This window comes from Ailuropoda melanoleuca, chromosome 8 (genome assembly GCF_002007445.2).
Source record: "Ailuropoda melanoleuca isolate Jingjing chromosome 8, ASM200744v2, whole genome shotgun sequence".
Classification (NCBI taxonomy): domain Eukaryota; kingdom Metazoa; phylum Chordata; class Mammalia; order Carnivora; family Ursidae; genus Ailuropoda; species Ailuropoda melanoleuca.
Genome location: NC_048225.1, coordinates 70,774,224 through 70,796,028, shown reverse-complemented (window position 1 = coordinate 70,796,028; position 21,805 = coordinate 70,774,224). Strand labels below are relative to the sequence as shown.

Genomic DNA, 21,805 nt, shown 5'->3' with positions numbered 1-21,805 from the left:
CAAGTGTCAACTCCATGCTCAAGGACCAAACTCAGAGTCTGTCTCATTTGAAAATGACCCAAACGACTCTTCTCAGTTTACAGGTTATCTAGGGTGTAGTTCTGTCTCAGACGAGTGCACACACACCAAGTATCCTATGCCTCAGGCTTCAGTCGTCTTGCAGGAAGCCTCAGACACCAACATGCCGAGGGTTTGCGTAATTAGCTAAATTCTGCACGGAGTTTCGAGCATTCCCATGAGAATTTGCCTGGACCGAAGACAGTCTTGTATTCTGGACAGGGTCCAGAGTGTAATCAATTCAGTCGCACTTCTCAGCGTCCTTCTCAGCGGCTAATGCAGCTCACACATGAAGATCTCTCCCCCGTCCTGAATTCCAGCAAGCCACTCTCTGAATTTTTCTCAAGCTTTAATATCAAACATAACTTCAATCCTCACACAATTTACTTTTCACAAATCATCATAACCAAGCACATTCTATCTTTCCCTGCTTATTGTTTTTTGTCTTATGTTTAACATTAATTAGTTTCTAACTAGACTATTCAAATAAAATAAGTCATATTTTCAAAATTTTTGTAAAAACAATCCACAAACAAAATGCAGACTTCTATTTTACCGTTAAGGAATGTTTTATTAAACTTACCTGAAACCGATAAAAGGTGCCATCATCTTTGAGCGTGAGGACGTGATCCGAGATTGGAAAGAAGTAGCCATGGGCAGCCATTAATGTTCCCAAATGGAGTGCCTCCACTGTTTCATGAAAACAAACAAAAATGTATACAAAAATTTTTTTAAATGTTAATTTGAAGGAGTAAAGGATTTTATCTTGTTCCCTCTTGAGCACATTCTTGCATCCAAATTCTTGGCATCCTGAACAACGTGGCTTTGAATTTTTTCTTTTTCAGCTCTTTCACAGAGGGTCCTAAGGTGGCTCTGGTTCCTAGTAGTAACTGTGCGATGACCAACCACATGGCATGGTGACCAGCACATGAGAACGTAACACTGTGGAATGTGGAGACTGGGAGGCTGTGCTGAAATCACAGAATCTGACTCCATCATTTCATAGATGGGATATATTTTGCTATATGTTAACAGTCTTCCACAAACAATTATATTTGGCATTTATATAGCACTTTAAACTTTTTATTTTTTTAAAAGATTTTATTTATTTGAAAGAGAGAGAGAGCACGAGCAGCAGGCAGAAGGGAAACAGGCTCCCCGCTGAGCAGGGAGCCCCATGTGGGGCTCGACCCCAGGACTCCGGGACCATGACCTGAGCCGAAGGCAGACAGTTAACCCACTGAGCCACCCAGGTGCCCTTGCACTTTAAACTCTTAGAAGTGCTCTCACTTGCATTACCCCCCAGCCTATATAATGGATAATCTAATGCTATCAGCAATTTTTTTAAGGGCATGGATATTATTACATGAGGTCATCAGCGAAGTTATGGCATCCGAACCACTTATGCTACCTTAAGTGAGTGCTAAGCAACCATTTATGCTGCTTCTGTAATCCCGTGATCGTCGGGACTGCTCTAGTTTCTACTGCTCTATATTCAGTGCTCTAGATAGGGACCATGCAGAGGTTTAATGGACAACAAAAAGATTAGTTTTTCCAGAAGGCTGAGAAACAGCTGGAACACAATACTGTGATACTCATACTCCTTTTATAGCAGCCAACAATTTCTTCCAATAAAATGGTTAATAAAATGTGGTCAATGGAGTTACTATTGCATTCATGCAGGGACAACATAAAGTTTGCTAACTCAGAGTCTGGAAACCACGGATGTAAGCACAATGATTTTTCTGTCCATCGGGGAGTTAGGTTGATTGATCTGTTTTGTATCTGTTTACTTATGCATTTATTTCTGTTTCTTAGACAAGTAAATGGTTCTTTAACTCTAGAATTCTTACAGTAGGTCCACGACTGTGCGGATCTGGTTTTCCAGCTATCAGTCCCGGGGAGCTCTGATATTCCAGCCAGTGCTGAGTCACGAAGCAGCTTGCTGTGGTGTGGCTGAGCATCAGAACCTGTCCCTGCCCTGCACCCTCCACGCCTAGATGGGCTGATAATAAAGTAATCATTAAATTCTATCTGCCGTGACGTACTATGGTGCCCCCCCCTTTTTTTTTTAAAGATTTTATTTATTTATTTGACAGAAATAGAGACAGCCAGCGAGAGAGGGAACACAAGCAGGGAGTGGGAGAGGAAGGAAGCAGGCTCATAGTGGAGGAGCCTGATGTGGGGCTCGATCCCAGAACGCCGGGGTCACGCCCTGAGCCGAAGGCAGACGCTTAACCGCTGTGCCGCCCAGGCGCACCATGGGGCCCCTTTTAATTGTCATCTAGCATCTTGTAAACACTTCAGTTGGTAACGTCTACTTCCGGCCTCTCCCTGTGCTGCTCTTGTCAATAAGAAAGAAGAACTGTCAATTATCCCTCTGCCATGACTTCGGAAGACTGCGACTAAGGGTCCCAGCCACCACCTTACCCACACTTCCAATTAAGTGCCTCCCTGCCTGGAACGTTCCTTTGCTACAAAGGAGCAATTTTTTCACCACAGATATATCACGTCTGCATCCTTTTAGCTCAAAGCCAAGACCTTCTCAAAGCCTGTGCTGCTTACAGCTCCAAACCCCCATGTTCTGACTGTTGCTGAAACTCAGGAGCTAGTGAGGTGTTGTAGGAAGAACAAAACGTCTGGAGAAACTCGAAAACTCTGTGTGCCTTTCCCATTTATTAATAAAGGTAGCAAACCCACCTTGCAGGGTTGGTATGAGAATCCAACAAGAATACATGTCAAGAAGTTGGAATAGTGCCCCGTGCACAGGAGACATTCCATAGATGGTAGCAGGTAAGCTTCATAATTCATACATGAGCTCAAGTCACTTTTATCCAAAGCACTGTTAGGAAATCCACTTGCATAAATGTGCCTCAACTAGGCTGAGTGCGAGAAATCGGCAGTCCTAAATTGCACCCTGAACAGCCCCTTACGTACTGGTGTGTGTGTGCGTGTGGATTATTTACGAACTTGAGACAGTGAGAGAATCTCTCAGGAGCAGCACTAATTACAGCAACACATCACACCCATTTCAGAATCGCAGAGTCAGGGGGCCCACCTATCTTGTCCTGACCATCTTTAATGGTGGCCTCGGAAAACATTATTCCCACTGCTTTCCAGAAACGTGATTGTTACGGCACACGAGCACGTGTGCAAGGCACAGATTCAAGAAAGGAAACCTGAGAGGCCCGGAAAGAGAAAGAACAGAAGGGTTCTGAACTCTAATCATGGGAATGAGTGCGACTAAAATAAAATCAACAACAGAAAGCAGGGGGGCAGGGGGTGCTAAAGGGTTGGCGAGGGTTAGAAAAACAGAGTGGAAGTAAATAGAGCAAAGCTGCAGGAAAAAATCAGAAGCAAATAAACATAAGCACGTTCCCCTTCCTGCCTGCATTAGATACTGATTCCAAGTGAGCACTCGCTTCCAGAGGGCTGGTGCATTCGGCGGCTTTTCCTCGGGTAGCACGACCATGCGTGAGCAGATCGCAGGGTCATGTGACTGACACAGGACCACGAGAGAAGGGGGCTCCGGGACAGGAACGATGCTCAGAGGCAAAGTCAGGCAGTCGGGGTGCCCTGTCTGCTTTATTTCAGACTGTAAGTTCGGCACTTAGCATATCAAGAGTAAGAGTAGCCATTGAGCCAATATTTGCTGAATGAGTAAATAAGTAAGCTTATGAATCAATGATGCAACAGAAATATGAAAACGGAGCGCTGCATGAGAAAAGGCCAAACTCGTTATTTTGTGCTGTGATAATGAGCAGCTCTCTGGGCTCTTCCAAGATAATGCAGATGTTCATAATCTTGTTTCGAGATACTTTCATACGGTGTGAGGTGGGGCTGTGGTCAGTATGTTATTTCGGGGAAAGGTGGTAGTGAGATTAATGGCACACACACCACTGAGAGATCTGAGTGGGCATGGGGTCGTGTTCTCAAGGCTGACCTGCTTATTGCTGGTGATAAAGATGGAGCGAGGCTTCCCCACCGTCCCTCTGCTTCCGAATCCCAGCACAGCCTTAACCTAATAAGAATCCAGAGGGCTGCTGACAGTCTTGGAACAAAGTGTTGGAAGAGTTTAATGAGTAATCCATCAAGATCGCCTTTCCCAGTAAGGACACGCCAGATGGCTCCCCCACATTACGCTTCTCAGCAAAATAATCACTAATTAATCTTGTACATGTGTTATTCGCGTCACTCACACAGCTAAATAAAGTTCAACAACAAACCTACCATAAAATTCCATTTTATTTTTCTTTTGGATAGTCCAGCCACGAACAAACTGAGAAATAAAAATCCATCTCCAAACAACTGTTACTATGTGAACAGCCTCATGTAGCTCTGTTAAGGTTGATGGATTCATCCCATTACCTCACCCCAAACCCAGGAGCAACAGAATTATCAAAATCCTTTACAAGCAAAGAGAATTCTGCATAACATAATTTACTTTTGAATCACAACTACTTGAGAAAGTTAATAGGATGAAAAGCATACCATAAAATAGGCTTGTGCTGTTCACTGCTAGATTTCTAGACTCATATTTTCAAAACTCGATAACATTTTCCTTATCCTGAGGTCCAATTCTTGGCAGTCTCAACCCCTCCCAAATACAGTCCAGAATTTTGAAGGGATGGAAAAATGCCTCTGAGTCAAGAAAATAATAATAATAAAAAACCTCACTAAATTATGTTTTTATTCCTATCATACAGTATTTATTTTTATTTTCTGTGTATATATTAGCAAAGGGGATTGTTTCATTATTAGCACACGGCATACTTGATGCAGTTAAATACAATTAGTGTGTGGAGGGAAATATTTTAGAAGGAAATCCACTCAAAACGGGAAAAAAATGACAGCTTATGATATGATATTAGGGAGAGAAAAAGCTAAAAAGCAGACAGACAGAGGTAAGTTACTAAACAGTAAAACAACAGGCATTCATCGTGATGGCCCTGTGTCATAAAGATTTTGTTGAGCTTAAGACTCTCTGTTTAAGAAGACAGGGAAGTGGTCACTTTAGAAGTACTTCAAAACACTATAACTTTTTTTTTTTTAGAATTGGCACTTGAAAAGGTAAGATTAGTCATGTGGAAAAATCAAATATGCAGCACATTTTATCCTCCAAGGCCAAATAAAAGTAAACTATTAATATATTTAGGAATTTCTGAGGTAAGTTCATCTTTGCAATAGTTAGGAGTTAATGAAGGAAGTAAGTATCTGGGCTTTCATCTTTTTTTTTTTTTCTTTTTTAAAGCGCCATTTCCAAGTAGAAAAATCAAGTGCTGCTTGCTTTTTAGCAATCACAATCAGGACGCAGAAGTGAGTAACACGGCGATAAAGAACAGATACGATAAAATAGGTTCTATTTGGAAGAAATAAAAACAGGCATAGTTTACATCAATTTTGGAGAACGCACTAGGTAATTAAGACAAGTAAATAATATTTCCAAACAAAGGAGCAGAGTACAGAGGCGAAGGGGCCAGGCTGTGTAAGCTGGCTGCTGGGTTCAAATCCTGACTCCCTCACTGGCTGGCTGTGTGATTCGGCAACAGACTTGCACTCCCTGGGCCTCGGGGTTCTCATCCGCAAAATGACGATAATAAAATACTGATGTCAAAGTTCTGCTGTGAGGTTCAACTGAGATAATATGTGCAGGGTGCTAAAAATAAGGCCCTCGACATGGAAGTGCTCCAAAACTTAAGTTATTATCAGTTAGTCGATACTTACGAAAGGACCCTCTCAGTGGCACTTAGTCTAGTTTAGTCCAGTGCTAAGGCAATGAGGAAACTGGTAGCTGGTGCTGATCTAAGCTTATAGGTCACGCACAACACTTACAGCTCAACGTCTTTTAAGTTCTCCAGGTGGTCAGACTGGGGGTCTTTTGTATGCCGATGATGAGTCTGCTCTGGATTGAGATCCCACCTGACGCCAGTGAGAATGGCAAAAATGGACAAGTCAGGAAACAATCAATGTTGGGAGGATGTGGAGAAAGGGGATCCCTTCTACATTGTCGGTGGGAATGCAAGTTGGTACAGCCACTCTGGAAAACAGTGTGGAGGTCCCTTAAAAAGTTAAAAATTGAGCTACCCTATGACCCAGCAATTGCACTACTGGGTATTTACCCCAAAGATACAGACATAGTGAAGAGAAGGGCCATATGCACCCCAGTGTTCATAGAAGCATTGTCCACAATAGCCAAACTGTGGAAGGAACCGAGATGTCCTTCAACAGATGACCGGATTAAGAAGATGTGGTCCATATATACAACGGAATATTACTCAGCCATCAGAAAGGATGAATACCAATCATTTACATCGACATGGATGGAACTGGAGGGGATTATGCTAAGTGAAATAAGTCAAGCAGAGAAAGACAATTATCATATGGTTTCACTTCTGTGTGGAACATAAGAAATAGTAGGGAGGACATCAGGAGAAGGAAGGGGAAAAATGAAGTGGGGGGAAAACAGAGGGGAAGAGGAACCATGAGAGACTATGGACTCCCAGAAACAGACTGAGGGTTTTAGAGGAGAGGGGGGCAGGGGGATGGGTTAGCCCAGTAATGGGTATTAAGGAGGGCACGTATCGCATGGTGCACTGGGTGTTATACGCAAACAATGAAGCATCGAACTTTACATCAAAAACTAATGATGATGTACTGTATGGTGACTAACATAACATAATAATAAAAAAAGAATCTGTGCTGGTATATATTTCCATTGTTTCTTAGACAGCAAAGAACACTACCCCAAATCCCAAAGATTTGGTACCATAGTGATAGAGAAAGATTTCCAAAGGTAATATCTTCTGCACACTGGGTTTACAACCCAAAACCTGACAACACCAGAAATCACTGGGAAAGCTCCTGGCTCAGGAGAGAGGTGGGCAGGACTGACTGATAAGGACACAGTGAGCTGACACAGTGAGAAATAATGGTGACAGAGGGATCACAGGGACAGTAGCCACAAGTCAGATGAATTCTTAGGGAAGCACACTAGCTCAGTACTCAAAAAAAAAAAAAATTCAATCCATTAAGAAAAAACAATTGGCACCATCATAAATCAGTGGCCCTTATCAGACACAAAGAGAATGGTCTAGTTGCCTAATATCAGCAGGTGTGACACCTGAAGAAATTATTTAAATATGAAGAGCAATGCTAAAATAAATAAGTAAAAAAAAGACACCTATGCAATATTGCTGTGGAGAAAGGGTTAAGATCTATGTCACGTAAGGGGCTCCTGGGCGGCTCGGTGGGCTAAGCTTCTGACTTTTGATTTGGGCTTAGGTCATGATCACAGGGACATGAGATCGAGCCTCAGATCAGGCTCTGTGCTTACTGCAGAGCCTGCTTGAGATTCTCTGTCTCCCTCTGCCACTCCTCTCTCTCTCTCTCTCTCAAATAAATAAATAAACTCTTCAAAAAATCTATGTTCTATAATAACTACACGATATCAGGATGTTCATTTCACAGACAGTATATCCCCCCATATAACTGGCAATTCCATCGTTGTACAGAATGAACTGCATCTTAACAAGACTATTATATTTATATGTGTGATAGGTGCATAGAATGGTATTCAGATCAGAGAAAATCACTCTGAGTTCATCCAAGAACGGTGCAAGGAAATGGTAACAATCACAAGTGCCAAGGCAATAATAAATTATCATGGAAAGCAACATTCCCTCTAAAATTCAGCATGCATTCTGCAAAATTTCCACCAGTTAGCTGGCTGAATGGGTTGGAAGGAAAGTGGGGCATGGAGCTAAACCCTTGGACGGATGGGGTTTCCATACCATGTGCGGCTTCAAACCAGCAACAGCGCATGCTGTTCAACAAGCACACGTGTGTGTCAAGGAGACACATGCTCCACTGCAGGTCATGGGATTTGAATTCTGATCCTAACTAGTTCTATGACTGCATATGTTGAGTAAATCATCTCATTTTTCTGGACCTTGGAGTCGGCATCCATAAAAGCAGGGCTGGATCACCAAACTTTTTCCAACTCTGATTCTATGGTGTGCAACCAACCTTCACACTGGAAGTCGTAGCAAAAATTCTGCCACCCTTATTTCGCCTCTTTGTGTCAAAGGGAAATTGATTTTTGTACGTTCTGCAGATAATCCTGCCATGTCCATGGCCAATACTCCAAAAATAAAAAAATGTACATTATAAAATACAACACTTCATTTGAATTTCAGTTGCTTCAAACTCAACCCTTATGTTGATCTAGGGCTGTTACGGTAAAGAATTTTGTGTGCTCACTTATTCCAATTAAGTAGGAACTGTCTTGATGTGTGCGTTCTATTTATATATATTCTAAAGCTAGTTGTAAAAATGCAGGCATGATATGGGAATTACCAGTAACTCACCCCACACAACAAAATGCCATGAATGAATTTGGTCTGAAAACCAAATGTCAATCCTAAAGATTAAGCAACATTCTTTAAAAACAAATCACCATTCATTAATGTATTTAAGCCATGATTAAGTAGATGACTAATGTCAAAGCTATAGCCTTGATCATACAAATAGTCAGAGTTATTATAAAATTTCTAAACAAAACCAGATGCAATTTTCTTTAATATGTATTTTGCAGAAATGAATGCTTCCACTGGGGGAGAAGTTTGGGACATCAGAACTGATGTCTGAAACCTTAGATCACGGTTATCACTTGGCGCCCTTTTTATTTTTATTTTTATTATTTTGTTTTGTATTAAAATAAATGGTATTAAATGTATTAAAATAAATGGTATTAAATGTATTAAAATAAGTGTTAGGCATGGGGGGGCTGAACTCACAACCCCGAGATCAAGACCTGAGTGGTGATCAAGAGTCCAACACTCAACCAACTGAGCCACCCAGGCGCCCCACCTCGTGTCCCTTTTTAAAATAAAAATGCCACTTTACATAAATACCTGTACTTATCAATTTCATTTTCTTATGTTTGTGTCTACATGTTGGTTTATGTGTGTATTGGAAACCAAAACCTTGAAATAAGCAACTTTGGGAATACCTGAATTCTGAGGTACATGCCCAGAGCTAATCAATAGAGATGGTCCTTTGCAAGGATCAAAGTTTGGAAACCAAAAGGGTAAATTAATTAAATGAGATGCATTCATTAAAATAATTGTTCTTTTTCCTGTCTCAAAACAGCACCACTGTCCATCAAGAATTTGATTTTAATTTTAAATGCCACAAAAAATCATAACTATTGCAGAGCGGTGAGAATAAGGCAGGTTCATAAACCAGAATGAAGAAATACAGATGAGCTAATTAAAGGATTAACACCCCTTAGCAAAAAAAGTCTCTATTTTTGTACAGTAAGTCAGAATTTAAACACCAGATGTTTTTAAAGGATTAAAATCAAATCTAAAAATATATGGCTTCATGAGTTTCTGCTAATAAAGTGTGTAGACAGCTCTACTGCCAGAATTCAAATCAAGAAATTCCAGATGCTGTGTAGTCATGAATAATAAGGAAGGTCTGAACCTTGGTGGGTTTGTAATCTTTGTGGACAACACTTCCGTACTTGCACCTGCTGGAGGGAGCAGTTTATGGAGCAACAGTCAGAGCACAGACTTTGAGCACGATGTTAGACATCGTCTAGTTTCGGATATTTGAATTTTTAAAATTTTCACTGTCATAAACACCAAAGTGATAAACATTCTTAGAACACAGTCATTGCATATATCTCTAGCTCCACTTCTCCCCTGAATTCCTACATTGTGTTTCCAAGAGTCTGTGTGACATCTCCACTCGAATACATCCTGCATTTGTCATGACAAAACCGAATGGCTGAATTTCATCTCAAACCTGCTCTTCTTGCAGTCTTTCCCATATCAGCAGATGTCCGTGATTTTCACTCAAATTCTCAAGCCAGAACACTCGAATTGCCTTTGATGTCTGTCTTTCCCTCACTTATCACATCCATCCAGTCCAGGAGCACATTCTGATAATTGTTCCTTGCAAACCCATAATCGACAGCCCCTCCACCACCATCAGTCACTGAGATAACATTCAGACTAGTTTCCATTCGTGACCTGCTCTTTGCCACATTGATTATTTTAAAATGTAAATCCAGCAATTCTACTTCCAGGTATTTATCTGAAGAAACCACCACCACCACCACCAGAAAACCACTTTCAAATAGACATATGCACCCCTATGTTCATAGTAGCATTATTTACAACAGCCATGATATGGAAACAATCCAAGTGTCCATCAAAGAAATCACAAAAGAAAATGTGATTTCTGTCTCTCTCTCTCTCTCTCTCTCTCTCTCTCACACACACACAATGGAACAAAAAAGTAAGCGATCTTGCCATTTGTGATAACATGGGTGGAACTAGAGGATATTACATGAAGTGAAATTAAGTCAGCCAGAGAAAGACAAATACCATATGATTCCACTTATGTGTGGAGCCTAAAAAACAAAACAAATGGACAAACAAGCCAAAACAGAAACAGACTCATAGATACAGAGAACAAAGTGATGGTTACCAGAGAGGAGGGGGTTGGAGGATGGACGGAATTGGTGAAGGGGATTAGGAAGTTCAATCTTCCAGTTATAAAATGAATACAACACAGGGATATAGATTCACTATATCTGTATATATTATATACTATATCTATATATACACCCTAACTATATTCACCATAGAGAATATAGTCAATATTGTAACACCTTTGGTGACAGATGGTCACTTGATTTACTGTGGTGAGCATTTTCTAATGTATATAAATACTGAATCACTGCGTTATACCCCTGAAATTAATACAATATTGTATGTCCATTATTCTTCAATTAAAAATGTAAATCAGGGGGCGCCTGGGTGGCAGAGTGGTTAAGCGTCTGCCTTCGGCTCAGGGCGTGATTCCGGCGTTATGGGATTGAGCCCCACATCAGGCTCCTCTGCTATGAGCCTGCTTCTTCCTCTCCCACTCCCCCTGCTTGTGTTCCCTCTCTCGCTGGCTGTCTCTATCTCTGTCTTATAAATAAATAAAAAATTTAAAAAAAAATGTAAATCAGGGGCGCCTGGGTGGCACAGCGGTTAAGCGTCTGCCTTCGGCTCAGCCTTCGGCTCAGGGCGTGATCCTGGTGTTATGGGATCGAGCCCCACATCAGGCTCCTCCGCTATGAGCCTGCTTCTTCCTCTCCCACCCCCCCGCTTGTGTTCCCTCTCTCGCTGGCTGTGTCTATCTCTGTCAAATAAATAAATAAAATCTTAAAAAAAAAAAAAGTAAATCAGATCATGTCATTCTTAGTAAAATCTTACAACAAGTTTTCATATTTCTTAGAGCTCAAATTCCTTGACTTGGCCTTGGAAAATCCTACGTGATCTGGCCACCAGTTACTTCTCTGTCTTCCTCCCCTATTACCCACCCTTCACATGTCCTGCTCTAGCATACAGACCTCCTTGCTGTACCTCCAACATACCAGGCATGTGCCTGCCTCTAGGCTTTGCATTTCCTGTTTTCTCTGCCTGGAATGCCAGCATTCTCCCTCCAGAGAGCTAAATACCCCACTTCCTCCCACCGGCTAGTATGAACTAGGATTCGCTCCCTACATGTCCTTTTACTACGTTGTCTTCTCTTCATAGCACGCATCACCACTTACCATAGGAAACATTTATCTATTTATTATTAATCTTTTCCAACAAAAACGTAAGCTCCGTGTGAGTTGGAACTTTTTTTTTAGTTGTTTTTCATTTGTTTATTTACTTCTTTGGTTTGCTATCTTATCAGTGCCTTAATTTTCCACAAAAGTACAAGCAACTAAAAAATATATCAGCAAAAATGGACACATGAATCCTATATTATTTCATAGAACAAATTCTTAGAAATAATATAATGGAGTCAAAAGTTACAGATATTTTTAAAGCATTACTATACACTACAAACTTAATTTCTAAAAATGTATATAATTTAAATTCTCACCAGGAGGTTATAAATGTATGTTTCCCTGTAAACTTGTGAACCACTTGGCATTAGTATTTATTTCCTCATTCTTCATTTGCTGGAATAAATGGTGTCTTGCTTTAGTTTGAATTAATATGAATTGTACTACATATTGAATTTTAGCTAAAATTAACAGTCTTATTATACCTAGCATGAGTGAAAGAAAAATACACCCAGAGTTACCAGTGCAGGCTTTGAGAAAGGCTGGGTTAGACTAGGCACGGAAGAGTATTAGATTTGTGGGAAGAATGCTGTGCCTTCAATTTCTCTCCAATTCTCCTGAAAATGTTTTCCTTTCTAATTCTTCATTTTTGATTTGTTCCCTACACTTATCTTACATAATTACTTAAATTATAGTCCCTGTGTATTTCCTTTAAATTTTTCTCTATTACTGATTCATACCAGGCTTTAGCAATTTATTCCATGAGTCTTCATTTCTTCATCCATCCATCCTTTCATCCACCCATCCATCCATCCATTTTACTATCCATCTAACATATAATTATTCACTTTCTGCTTGGTTTCATTCCACGGGTACAAAAGAGAATATAACATTCTCTCTGTTTCTATCTTCAAAACTCACAATGCAGTAGAATAATTATGCCTAAAACAGCAAACAATGACTTCTGGTTTCCAATGAGATGACAAAGAGCTTAGAAGAGATCACTTCCATCCTCACAACAAGGAAAGCTGAACAAGCTAAAAATCAACTTTTCCTGGAGCAATTCTGACAACGAAGGTTGTAGGACAAACCTCCCCCTGAAAATCTGCAGAGACAGGCCCTGAGACACAGCCCAGTCTTCCTTACTTAGAGCATCGATACAACTTTTCTTTCCCTTAGTGATAAACCTAACAAAATAGATACAGGATCTGCATGGAAAAAAAAATAAGAAAACACTGACAAAAGAAATCAAATAAAATTTTTAAATGGAGACATATTTCATGTTCATGGACTGGAACACTCACTATTTTTAAGGTACCATTTGTTTCAATTTGATGCACAGATTCATGGCAATACCAATCAAAATCCCAGCAAGCTGTTTTGTAGATACTGATAGAATGTTCGGTATGTTGGCTAACCGACTTTAAATAATAAAAAGAATGATTCCAGAATTCATATGGAAAGGCAAAAGACCCATAATAACCAACACGACACTAAAGAATAAAAACGAAGTTGGAAGATTCACAGTATATGACCTCAAGATTTACTTTAAAGCTATAGTAATAAAGATAGTACAGTATTGGTGAAAGAACAAATAGATGGCCAGAACAGAATACAGAGCCCAGAAACAGACCCAGGCAATTGATTTTAGACAAAGGTGCAAAGGGTATTTAATAGAAAAAAAGGATACTTTTTTCCCAGCATTATTTGTTGTCTTACATAACCAATTGTTGTGTAAAAGGAAACCCAATGAACCTAGACACAGACCTTATCACTGATGACGTACAGCTCACCGTAAAGTGACCTCATACGGTTCTTTGGAAAGAAGTTACTGAATGTAGCCCAACTTAAAAGAGTAAGGAGTCATGCTTCACCTCATTCAGGATAAAATATATACATAAGTTATTTGGCATTTCTTGGCAGGGGAAGCTTTGTTTATATATCCCTTATTTATGTATCCAATCATTCATTTATAACAGCATGAACTTATGGATGTAGTTTTTATACTTTAAGATATAATCCAATGCTACTTAATTTATTTTGTTGCAAAAACTGTTCCATCTCTGGCCATTGGGAACTCTTTCAGTTGGCTCCCGTGTCCGTTTGGCATGCACCCATTATTACATGTACCCTTAAGTGCATATTACTAACTGAAAGGATCCAGTCTAAAAAGGTTACAGACTCCATGACTCCATTCATATGACATTCTGGAAAAGGCAAACCAATAGGGATGGTAAATAGAGCAATCGTTGTCTGATGTGATGAAAATGACATTTTATCTCTGTGGTTTTCCTGCCCCAAACCTAAAAACCCGGTCTAATCATGCAGAACAAAACAAAACAAAAAACAAAACATCAAATAAATTCCAATTCAGGGACAGTTTATAAAATGCCTGACCATTACTCAAAACTGTCAAGGTCATAAGCAACAGGAGAGTCTGAGAAATTCTCATGGTCTAGAGATGGTTACCAAGACATGAAAACTAAAGGTAATGTGATAACCTGGATGGGATCCTGGGACAGAAGAAGGACATTAGTTAAAAAGGAAAGAAAATCCAAATAAAATATAGACTTTAGTTGATCATGTATCAATATTGGTTCATTAGTTGTGACAAATGTGTCATACTAATGGAAGGCATTAACCACAAGGGAATGGGGACTGGAAGAAAGGGCAGACAGCAATCAATGGAATTTCATTCAATAATGTGGGAGAGTTTAAATTGTTTTCAAGCTCCCTGAATAAAGGCAATAGAAAAAAAGAGATGAAAGACAATCGGTCACCTCCCCAAAGGGCTTCTGGCTGGCTGTCTTCTAATCTATGTTCCACAGTATTGGCCTTTGATCTTCTAAAGAACAAACTCTTAACCCTGTATTTGTTCTAAGGATCAAAGATAATGCCGCCAAAGTTATTTAACATAGTAGAGAAACAAACAAATGTGGCTATTGTTTTGTTACTTTGCAACTTAAATCTATTCAAAGGTTCCAAGATCTCCCCATCACCCAGCGCATTCCTTAATGCTGTCCTTGGGACAAGTTTCATCCCTCCTCTACAGGAAACTTGCTCCTTAGCTCCTCCTGCCCCAGCCCTGCCTTTACACTAAGTTCCCTCATTCTCGCAGTTCAAGTAGATGACCCGGAGCAGGCTGGATCTCGCCTCTGTGCCTTTGCTCTAGAATTTCTTACACCGAGAAAAGCCTCCTTGCTTACCGTTGCCGGGTAAAATTAGATGTAATTCCCAAAGTCCACTCAAATAGAGGCTTCCCTTACGAAGGCCTTTCTAATTCCCCCACGAGTGGGCCTTCCCTCCGCTGAGCTCCCAATGCCTGATATCTTTTATTGTAACTAATTGTGCTCTGGTTTTCGTCTTTCCTATTATTTCATAAGGATCCTGAAGGATAGGTACTCTGCTTAAACTCTTTGTTTCCCTGGTCATGCACTTTACACCTGCTACCTGTGGAATATATCATTTGTATTGAAAATAAAGTAAGGGAAAGTGAGTTTAACTTCAAAAAATATTTATTTTTGAGTATTTCTTTGATATTTATAACAAATGCCCACTTCGCTCTGATAATAAATATGATTAAAGCTTGCATTTCAGGGGCTGATATATTGCTTTTAAAAGACTAAATTAAGGGGCGCCTGGGTAGCGCAGTTGTTAAGCGTCTGCCTTCAGCTCAGGGCGTGATTCCGGCGTTCTGGGATCGAGTCCCACATGGGGCTCCTCTGCTATGAGCCTGCTTCTTCCTCTCCCACTCCCCTGCTGTGTTCCCTCTCTTGCTGGCTGTCTCTCTGTCACATAAATAAATAAAATCTTTAAAAAATAAATAAAAGACTAAATTAAGAATCAATGTCTTGATTGAAGCCACACATCTAATAGTTGCTCTAAGAATAAATAAGAGGAAACTATGTAATCTGTATGAAAGGATTTTAAGCTTGTTATTTTGTATCTAAAAATCACAGTGTTTAAGAAACCTTGAGAATTTATTAAGTTTTGAAAACAATAGAGGATAGAAAAACTTCAAATATCATCATCTCTGTTTTTAATTAATACCTAGTGTGAGCACAAAAGTTATTTCAACCCACCAGTCCATATTTTACATTAGAGTACATGGCTACATACATTTGGAATAGAAAACGGCTAAACTCAATTTATTTTCCTTCGAGAAATCTTTGACCCCAACTTTTAAAAATCAAGTAAAAAACTCAGGAGACTTATGGCATTTGAGGTGAGACTCCTGGAACTTGCAGCCTTACCCATCCCTCCACCAATGACATAAATGGGCCCAGTCCCTTAATTTTGCCCACAAGAAGCGATTCTGCATTGTGTAACAGTGAACTGAAAACACAGTTTTAGAAGAAATGAACTGAAACAAATTCTGAATGTGAAAACTTTATAAAAGCAACACAGCTTGAGACTTAACTATGCTAAATAATGCAAATGCATTTTATTCACATGAAAAAAATGTTAGTAAAGACTTCAGTCTAATTACAAAAATGTCTGACTGGAGTGGTCTATGAAGTGAGGTTATGAATAAAGATATGCTGAATGGTAGAATCCATTTTAATCGTATTAATTCTTTAGCATGTTCGGAATTTGAATTTGATTATTAAGATAAATTTTGAAATTGGGAGAAAAGAGACAAAAGCTATGAATAACAAATGGTTGCTTCCAGAAACGTTTATTTTTTCCAGAAATTTGTATTAAATAATTAATAATAGAACTTGTTACTTGAATTTAGTTTTTATTGATTAAAATCGTGGAAGTAGTAAAAATAGTTTGCAAAATAAGGCATGTAAATGCAGCCAACTTTAATACGAAGAGAACAAAGTTGGGTTAAGATAGTATCAATGATATTAAAATATCACCTTTTTTTAAGTTAACAAGTATGCAATGGCAGGGAAACATACTGTATCGGAGAAATAAAGGCTTCACAGTAATATTTGTTTCCCTTTTTAATCTTCTCTACCACCTCCTCCTTTCTTTCAGATAATACAACAGCAACATCAGGATGCGGTCCCAGACATATGGATGAACCCCACCATCATTCTGTCGCCTTAGAGCAAAAGAATCTATTCCAAGTCGGGAGCTCATTTCAGCTTTCAGTAGAAATTTACTGTTATTAATAAGCTATCACCTCACATTGGTCAGATGGCTAAAATCAAAAACACAAAAAACAAGTGTCGGGGAGGATGTGGAAAAAAAGGAATCCTCTTGCACTGTTGGTGGGAATGTAACCACTGTGGCAAACGATACGGAAGTTCCTCAAAAAGCTAAATGTAAATCCTACAATCCAACAATCACACTATTGGGTATCCAACCCTGAAATATGAAAACACTAATTCAAAGGGAAACATGAACCACTGTTCACAGCAGCATTATTTACAACGGCCGAGATACGGAAGCAGTCCAAGTGTCCATCAATAGATGAAGGATAAAGAAGATGTGGTGTGTGTGTGTGTGTGTGTGTGTGTGTGTGTAATTAAGTCATGAAAAAGAATGAAATCTAAAAAAGAAAAGAATGAAATCTTGCCATTTGCAGCAACGTGGATGGAACTAGAGGGCATTCTGCTAAGTGAAATAAGTCCGTCGGAGAAAGACTATGATCATATGATTTCACTCGTATGTGGAATTTAAGAAACAAAACAAATGAGTGAAGGAAAGAGAGAGAGAGTGAAAGAGAGAGAGAGAAACCAAGCAACAGACTCTGAACTCTAGAGAACACACTGTTGGTCACCAGAGGGGAGCTGGGCGGGGGATGGGGAAACAGGTGATGGGGATTAAAGAGTGCACTTGCCATGATGAGCACTGAGGAATGTACAGAATTGCTGAATCACTATATTGTATGCCCGAAACTAATATAACGCTGTATGTTAACTAGACTGGAATTAAAATTAAAAATGTAATAAAAAAGAGTCAATCGAGATGCACTTTAGTGAAATCACAGGAGTGCCATCTCTTCTATGCAGAAATCATCATTCCAATTTAAAGGGGGCAAGCATTTTTTGCTGTTATTATGCTCACATTTATTTTCACTTACTTTGAATGAAAACTGCTGTTCCAACAACTGAGGTGCCCAAACATACCAGACACAGACCAGGAATTTGACGAGTGCTACGCTACCTACTGGCACGCTCTTTCTAACTAAATTTGAAGGGTTCCTTGTGATGACAGGACACGAAAAAGTCACTAGCTCCCTGTGCTCTGTCTTCTGAACCGAAAGCTTTACTCATTCTGCTCAGAAAGGTTGCAATGACTTCCTACCACAAAAGTGCTGCACCTTCCCCTCGCTCAGTCTTCTCTCTTTAACAAGCCACTGATGAATCTCTTCCTGAGACTCTCTGTTTGATGCCCTCCACCCTCGATCTACTTTGCTGTCTTTCTCGCCAGCTCCCAAACTCTTCTCTGCCGTTGTCCTCCCAAACTCTACAGTGAGGAAGTCTCCTGAAAATGTCTTTGCTAAGGCTCCCATTTGCCTTTACTCTTTCTATATGCTTTCTTCTTTGGCAAGCTCATCTAATTTCAAAGCTTTGATTTCCAAATGTATAGGTCATTCATTCATTTATTCAACACATGGGGAAAGTACCAAAGAAAGGTGCCAGCCCTTTCTTTAAGAAGTGTGTAGTCTATTTAATAGGCAAAACAGGCAGACAAAAGGGCACTCAACCACACCATGTAATAAGAATTTCAATGAGGTAAGTGCAGTCTTCTGGAAATACATTAAGTTGTTTTTTTTTTTTTTTTAAGATTTTATTTATTTATCTATTTGACAGAGATAGAGACAACCGGCGAGAGAGGGAACANAAAAGAACCAAAGAAAGGTGCCAGCCCTTTCCTTAAGAAGTGTGTAGTCTATTTAATAGGCAAAATAGGCAGATAAAAGGGCACTCAACCACACCATGTAATAAGAATTTCAATGAGGTAAGTGCAGTCTTCTGGAAATACATTAAGTTGTTTTTTTTTTTTTTTTAAGATTTTATTTATTTATCTATTTGACAGAGATAGGAGACAACCGGCGAGAGAGGGAACACAAGCAGGGGGAGTGGGAGAGGAAGAAGCAGGCTCATAGCAGATGAGCCTGACGTGGGGCTCGATCCCGTAACGCCGGGATCACACCCTGAGCCGAAGGCAGAAGCTTAACCGCTGTGCCACCCAGGCGCCCCTGGAAATACATTAGAAAGACATCCAATCCAATCTTGGGAGGCCAGGAAAGTTTTCTAAAGGAGTTAATACATAACTTAAATCCTAAATAAAGACAGGAGCCATGAAGCAAAGAGGAGGCTGCAAGCAAAGAAAACAGCACATGGAAACAGTTGTGACCCAGAGGATAGCATCATTTAACAAACAGCCAGCAATCTGGCTGCGAGGCACACTGTGAGGCAGGAAGTTCTGGGCTGCAGACGCAGCGGCAAACAGCTACACCCAAACAGGTTTCACAGTCAAGCTAAAAAGTTTGGACTTTATCCTATGGGCAATGGGGGATCTATTAGGGTTATGAAATCGCCAAAGAGACATGCTCAGATGGAGTTTTAGAAAGGTCATTTTAGACAGGTGACATGAATATATGGGTGTGGGAGAAAGAAAAAGGGCTATGAGTTAGAAGACTGGTTGTTTCCAGTGAGATGAGACTGTGGTTGGAATAAGTGCGGAGACCTTTTTTTTTTTTCCTCATTGAGGCATTTTATTTGCACATATGTATTGTATCCTCAGGAAAAGAATCCTAGGATTTTCCCTCCTGTGTCTTTTTGTCCTTGCTTCTTCATGGTCCATGATGCCAGGTGAGGTTGTTAGTCCGATGAAACCAAACTGGCAAGATAGAAGCAGATTGTTCTGCCATTTTTCTAGATCTCTGAGTTGTACACCAAATCTGGAGCTGATCACTCCACACTTGCTTAACCTGCCTATGGGTTCACAACAATTTTCCCAGCTCTATGATCATCAATGATTTCAAATTCACCAATGTAACTAACCATGCTTCATCATCACAGTTGAAACTGGATGATGACCTTGGAGCATAGCCTAATAAGAACCTGGCATTTGCCTCTCTTTTCAGCATTGTTAATGACTTTGAGAGCATTTGCCAAGACATTCATGTGGACCATCATGGCAGCAGGGAAAGATGGCAGTAAGAGCAGTGGAAAGATATTTAAAAGGAGAAGTCTACAAAGATTTGGGGATAAAACGATGAAGTCAATTTTGATTTGTTGAGTAAATGAAATGCCTGTTAAAACTCCAAGTGAAAAATCCCTACAAGATAGTTGGATCTATAGACCAGGAACTCGGAACTCGGAAGGAATCCTAGATGAGTATTCACACCAGTCGTGAATAAAATAAAGAAGTACGTGGCCTGAGGAGAGCCAATAAATGAGAAAGACCATGTTTGGGTCTCAAAAACCCTGACAGTAAAGAGACAAGTAGAGAAATCTGTGAAGAATACTAAGTTGGACGGTGAGAAAATTTCTGCGCAAACCAGAGGATGGCGTAGGAAGACATGAACGAATGAAAAATGCTACATGAGGTTAGATTAAGGACTGAGAAATGATCACTGGATTTTGTAACGAAGAATATTAACTGGCTGTACTAAATAAAGTTTCAGATTATAAATGGAGGATGCAAGCAAGATATCAGTGAATTGAGAGAGGAATTATAGAGATAGGGATTAGAGACGGAAAGTACAACTGCATTTGTAAAACTAAGAGAGAGGACAGTGGCTAGGATAGAACACCTATCAATACGGGAGTGTTTTGTGATGGAAAAAAAATGGAGAATAAACTGGTAAATATATGGTAGTTCAGCACAGACAAGAGGAATAGGAACCCTGAGGTGGTACAAAAGGTCAGGATAATAAGGATAGGAAGCCTAACCCAGATGGAAAAGGATGCAAGAATGGCTGTAGACACTGTCATGGTTTTGTGAGGCACAAAGAGTCAGAACGTTGACAAATTTCCTCTTTGATTTATATTTTCTCTAAGAAGTTATGGTCTGATGCCGAGGGTGACAGAGAATGTGTCTGTTGGGAGACTTCAGGAAAATGAGGGCATTGAATAATCTCCCCCTTGCATAGGAGCTATGACTAGGAAAACACGACTGCCAGGAGACCCTGAAGGCCTGACTGGAGTTGGAAACTGTGACATCTTGGGGGCAATGATCTAGAGCATTGAGTAACTTTTCTATAATGTGTGCACAATTTCAGGTAGAGACAGGAACATAATGAGATTGACCAGGGATTAGACGCTGTCAGTGGATTACTGGATGGACAAGCTGAGGGGAAATTGGAAGCATTTGTGCGTTGCAGTGGCTGACTGTTTTGTTGTTGGTATAATGATTCCTCAGATGGCTGTCTTGCCTGTGAGAGGGGCAGTATGGGTATACTCATCAGCACTGCAGGACGAGCACATTTTGCGTGTACGTAATTATTAAATGCATGAATGACCCTATCTGCAAGCCTGGTTTCTGTATGATGACAGCATCACATCACAGGGAGAAGCCTGGGCTTCTATCTTCCACATTACTCATAGAATATAACATTCCACAGAAGCCTTGTTTAAAGTGATGGGAGAATTTTGCATCATTTGTATGATGTAATCTAAGCCATAGCTACACTTCTGCCCCACTCTATTTTTAAACTGTCTACATCCCTGTCAATTTGCACCTTTTCCTGTGAGATGGTGTGCCTAAAATCCATTGTTTGCTCAAATGTCTCAATTACTAGTTACAGAGGTATTCCCAACCTCACAGCCTTATTTAACTTTCAGTGGCAGCCCCTGGAAGACCTGTCCTCAAGATTTGCTTAAGTGAGTGAATACGCAATGCGTGTGGACATTTGACAGAATCTGCAGGCAGGTGGACAAAGAGCGGAGGCATGAGAAGGAGCTATATAAGGTCCTCCTTCTCAGCAATGCCAGCGAGGAGGGGCCCCCAGCTGCCAGACACTCATACCCAACTCTCTGCTCTTATTTCTCTTGTAAGAGGCTGGATGGAACAGTTGGGGTGTGGTTAAAGGCAAGGTAAGGCACTGGATTTAAAAGTCTTTCGTACTTTCAATACTTTTTTTCTGTTTATGGTACTGCATCAGTGACCAAAATCTTACTAGGCTACCATTGCCCATATGTTAGTAAATTAGGCCTATTTATC

General features: G+C 40.1%; 1 protein-coding gene and 1 pseudogene across 7 annotated transcripts in view; both read right to left on the bottom strand.

Annotated features, from left to right (window-relative positions):
• RGS7 (regulator of G protein signaling 7) overlaps positions 1-21,805 on the bottom strand; it is a 507,900-nt gene that overhangs the window by 112,299 nt on the left and 373,796 nt on the right. For all 7 annotated transcript variants that reach the window (XM_019798898.2, XM_011223975.3, XM_034666669.1 and 4 more), the window contains one exon: positions 641-747. In XM_019798898.2, the coding sequence (XP_019654457.1) occupies positions 641-747 (107 nt within the window). The remainder of the gene's footprint in view (positions 1-640; positions 748-21,805) is intronic.
• Positions 19,378-19,776, bottom strand: LOC109489504 (annotated as a pseudogene).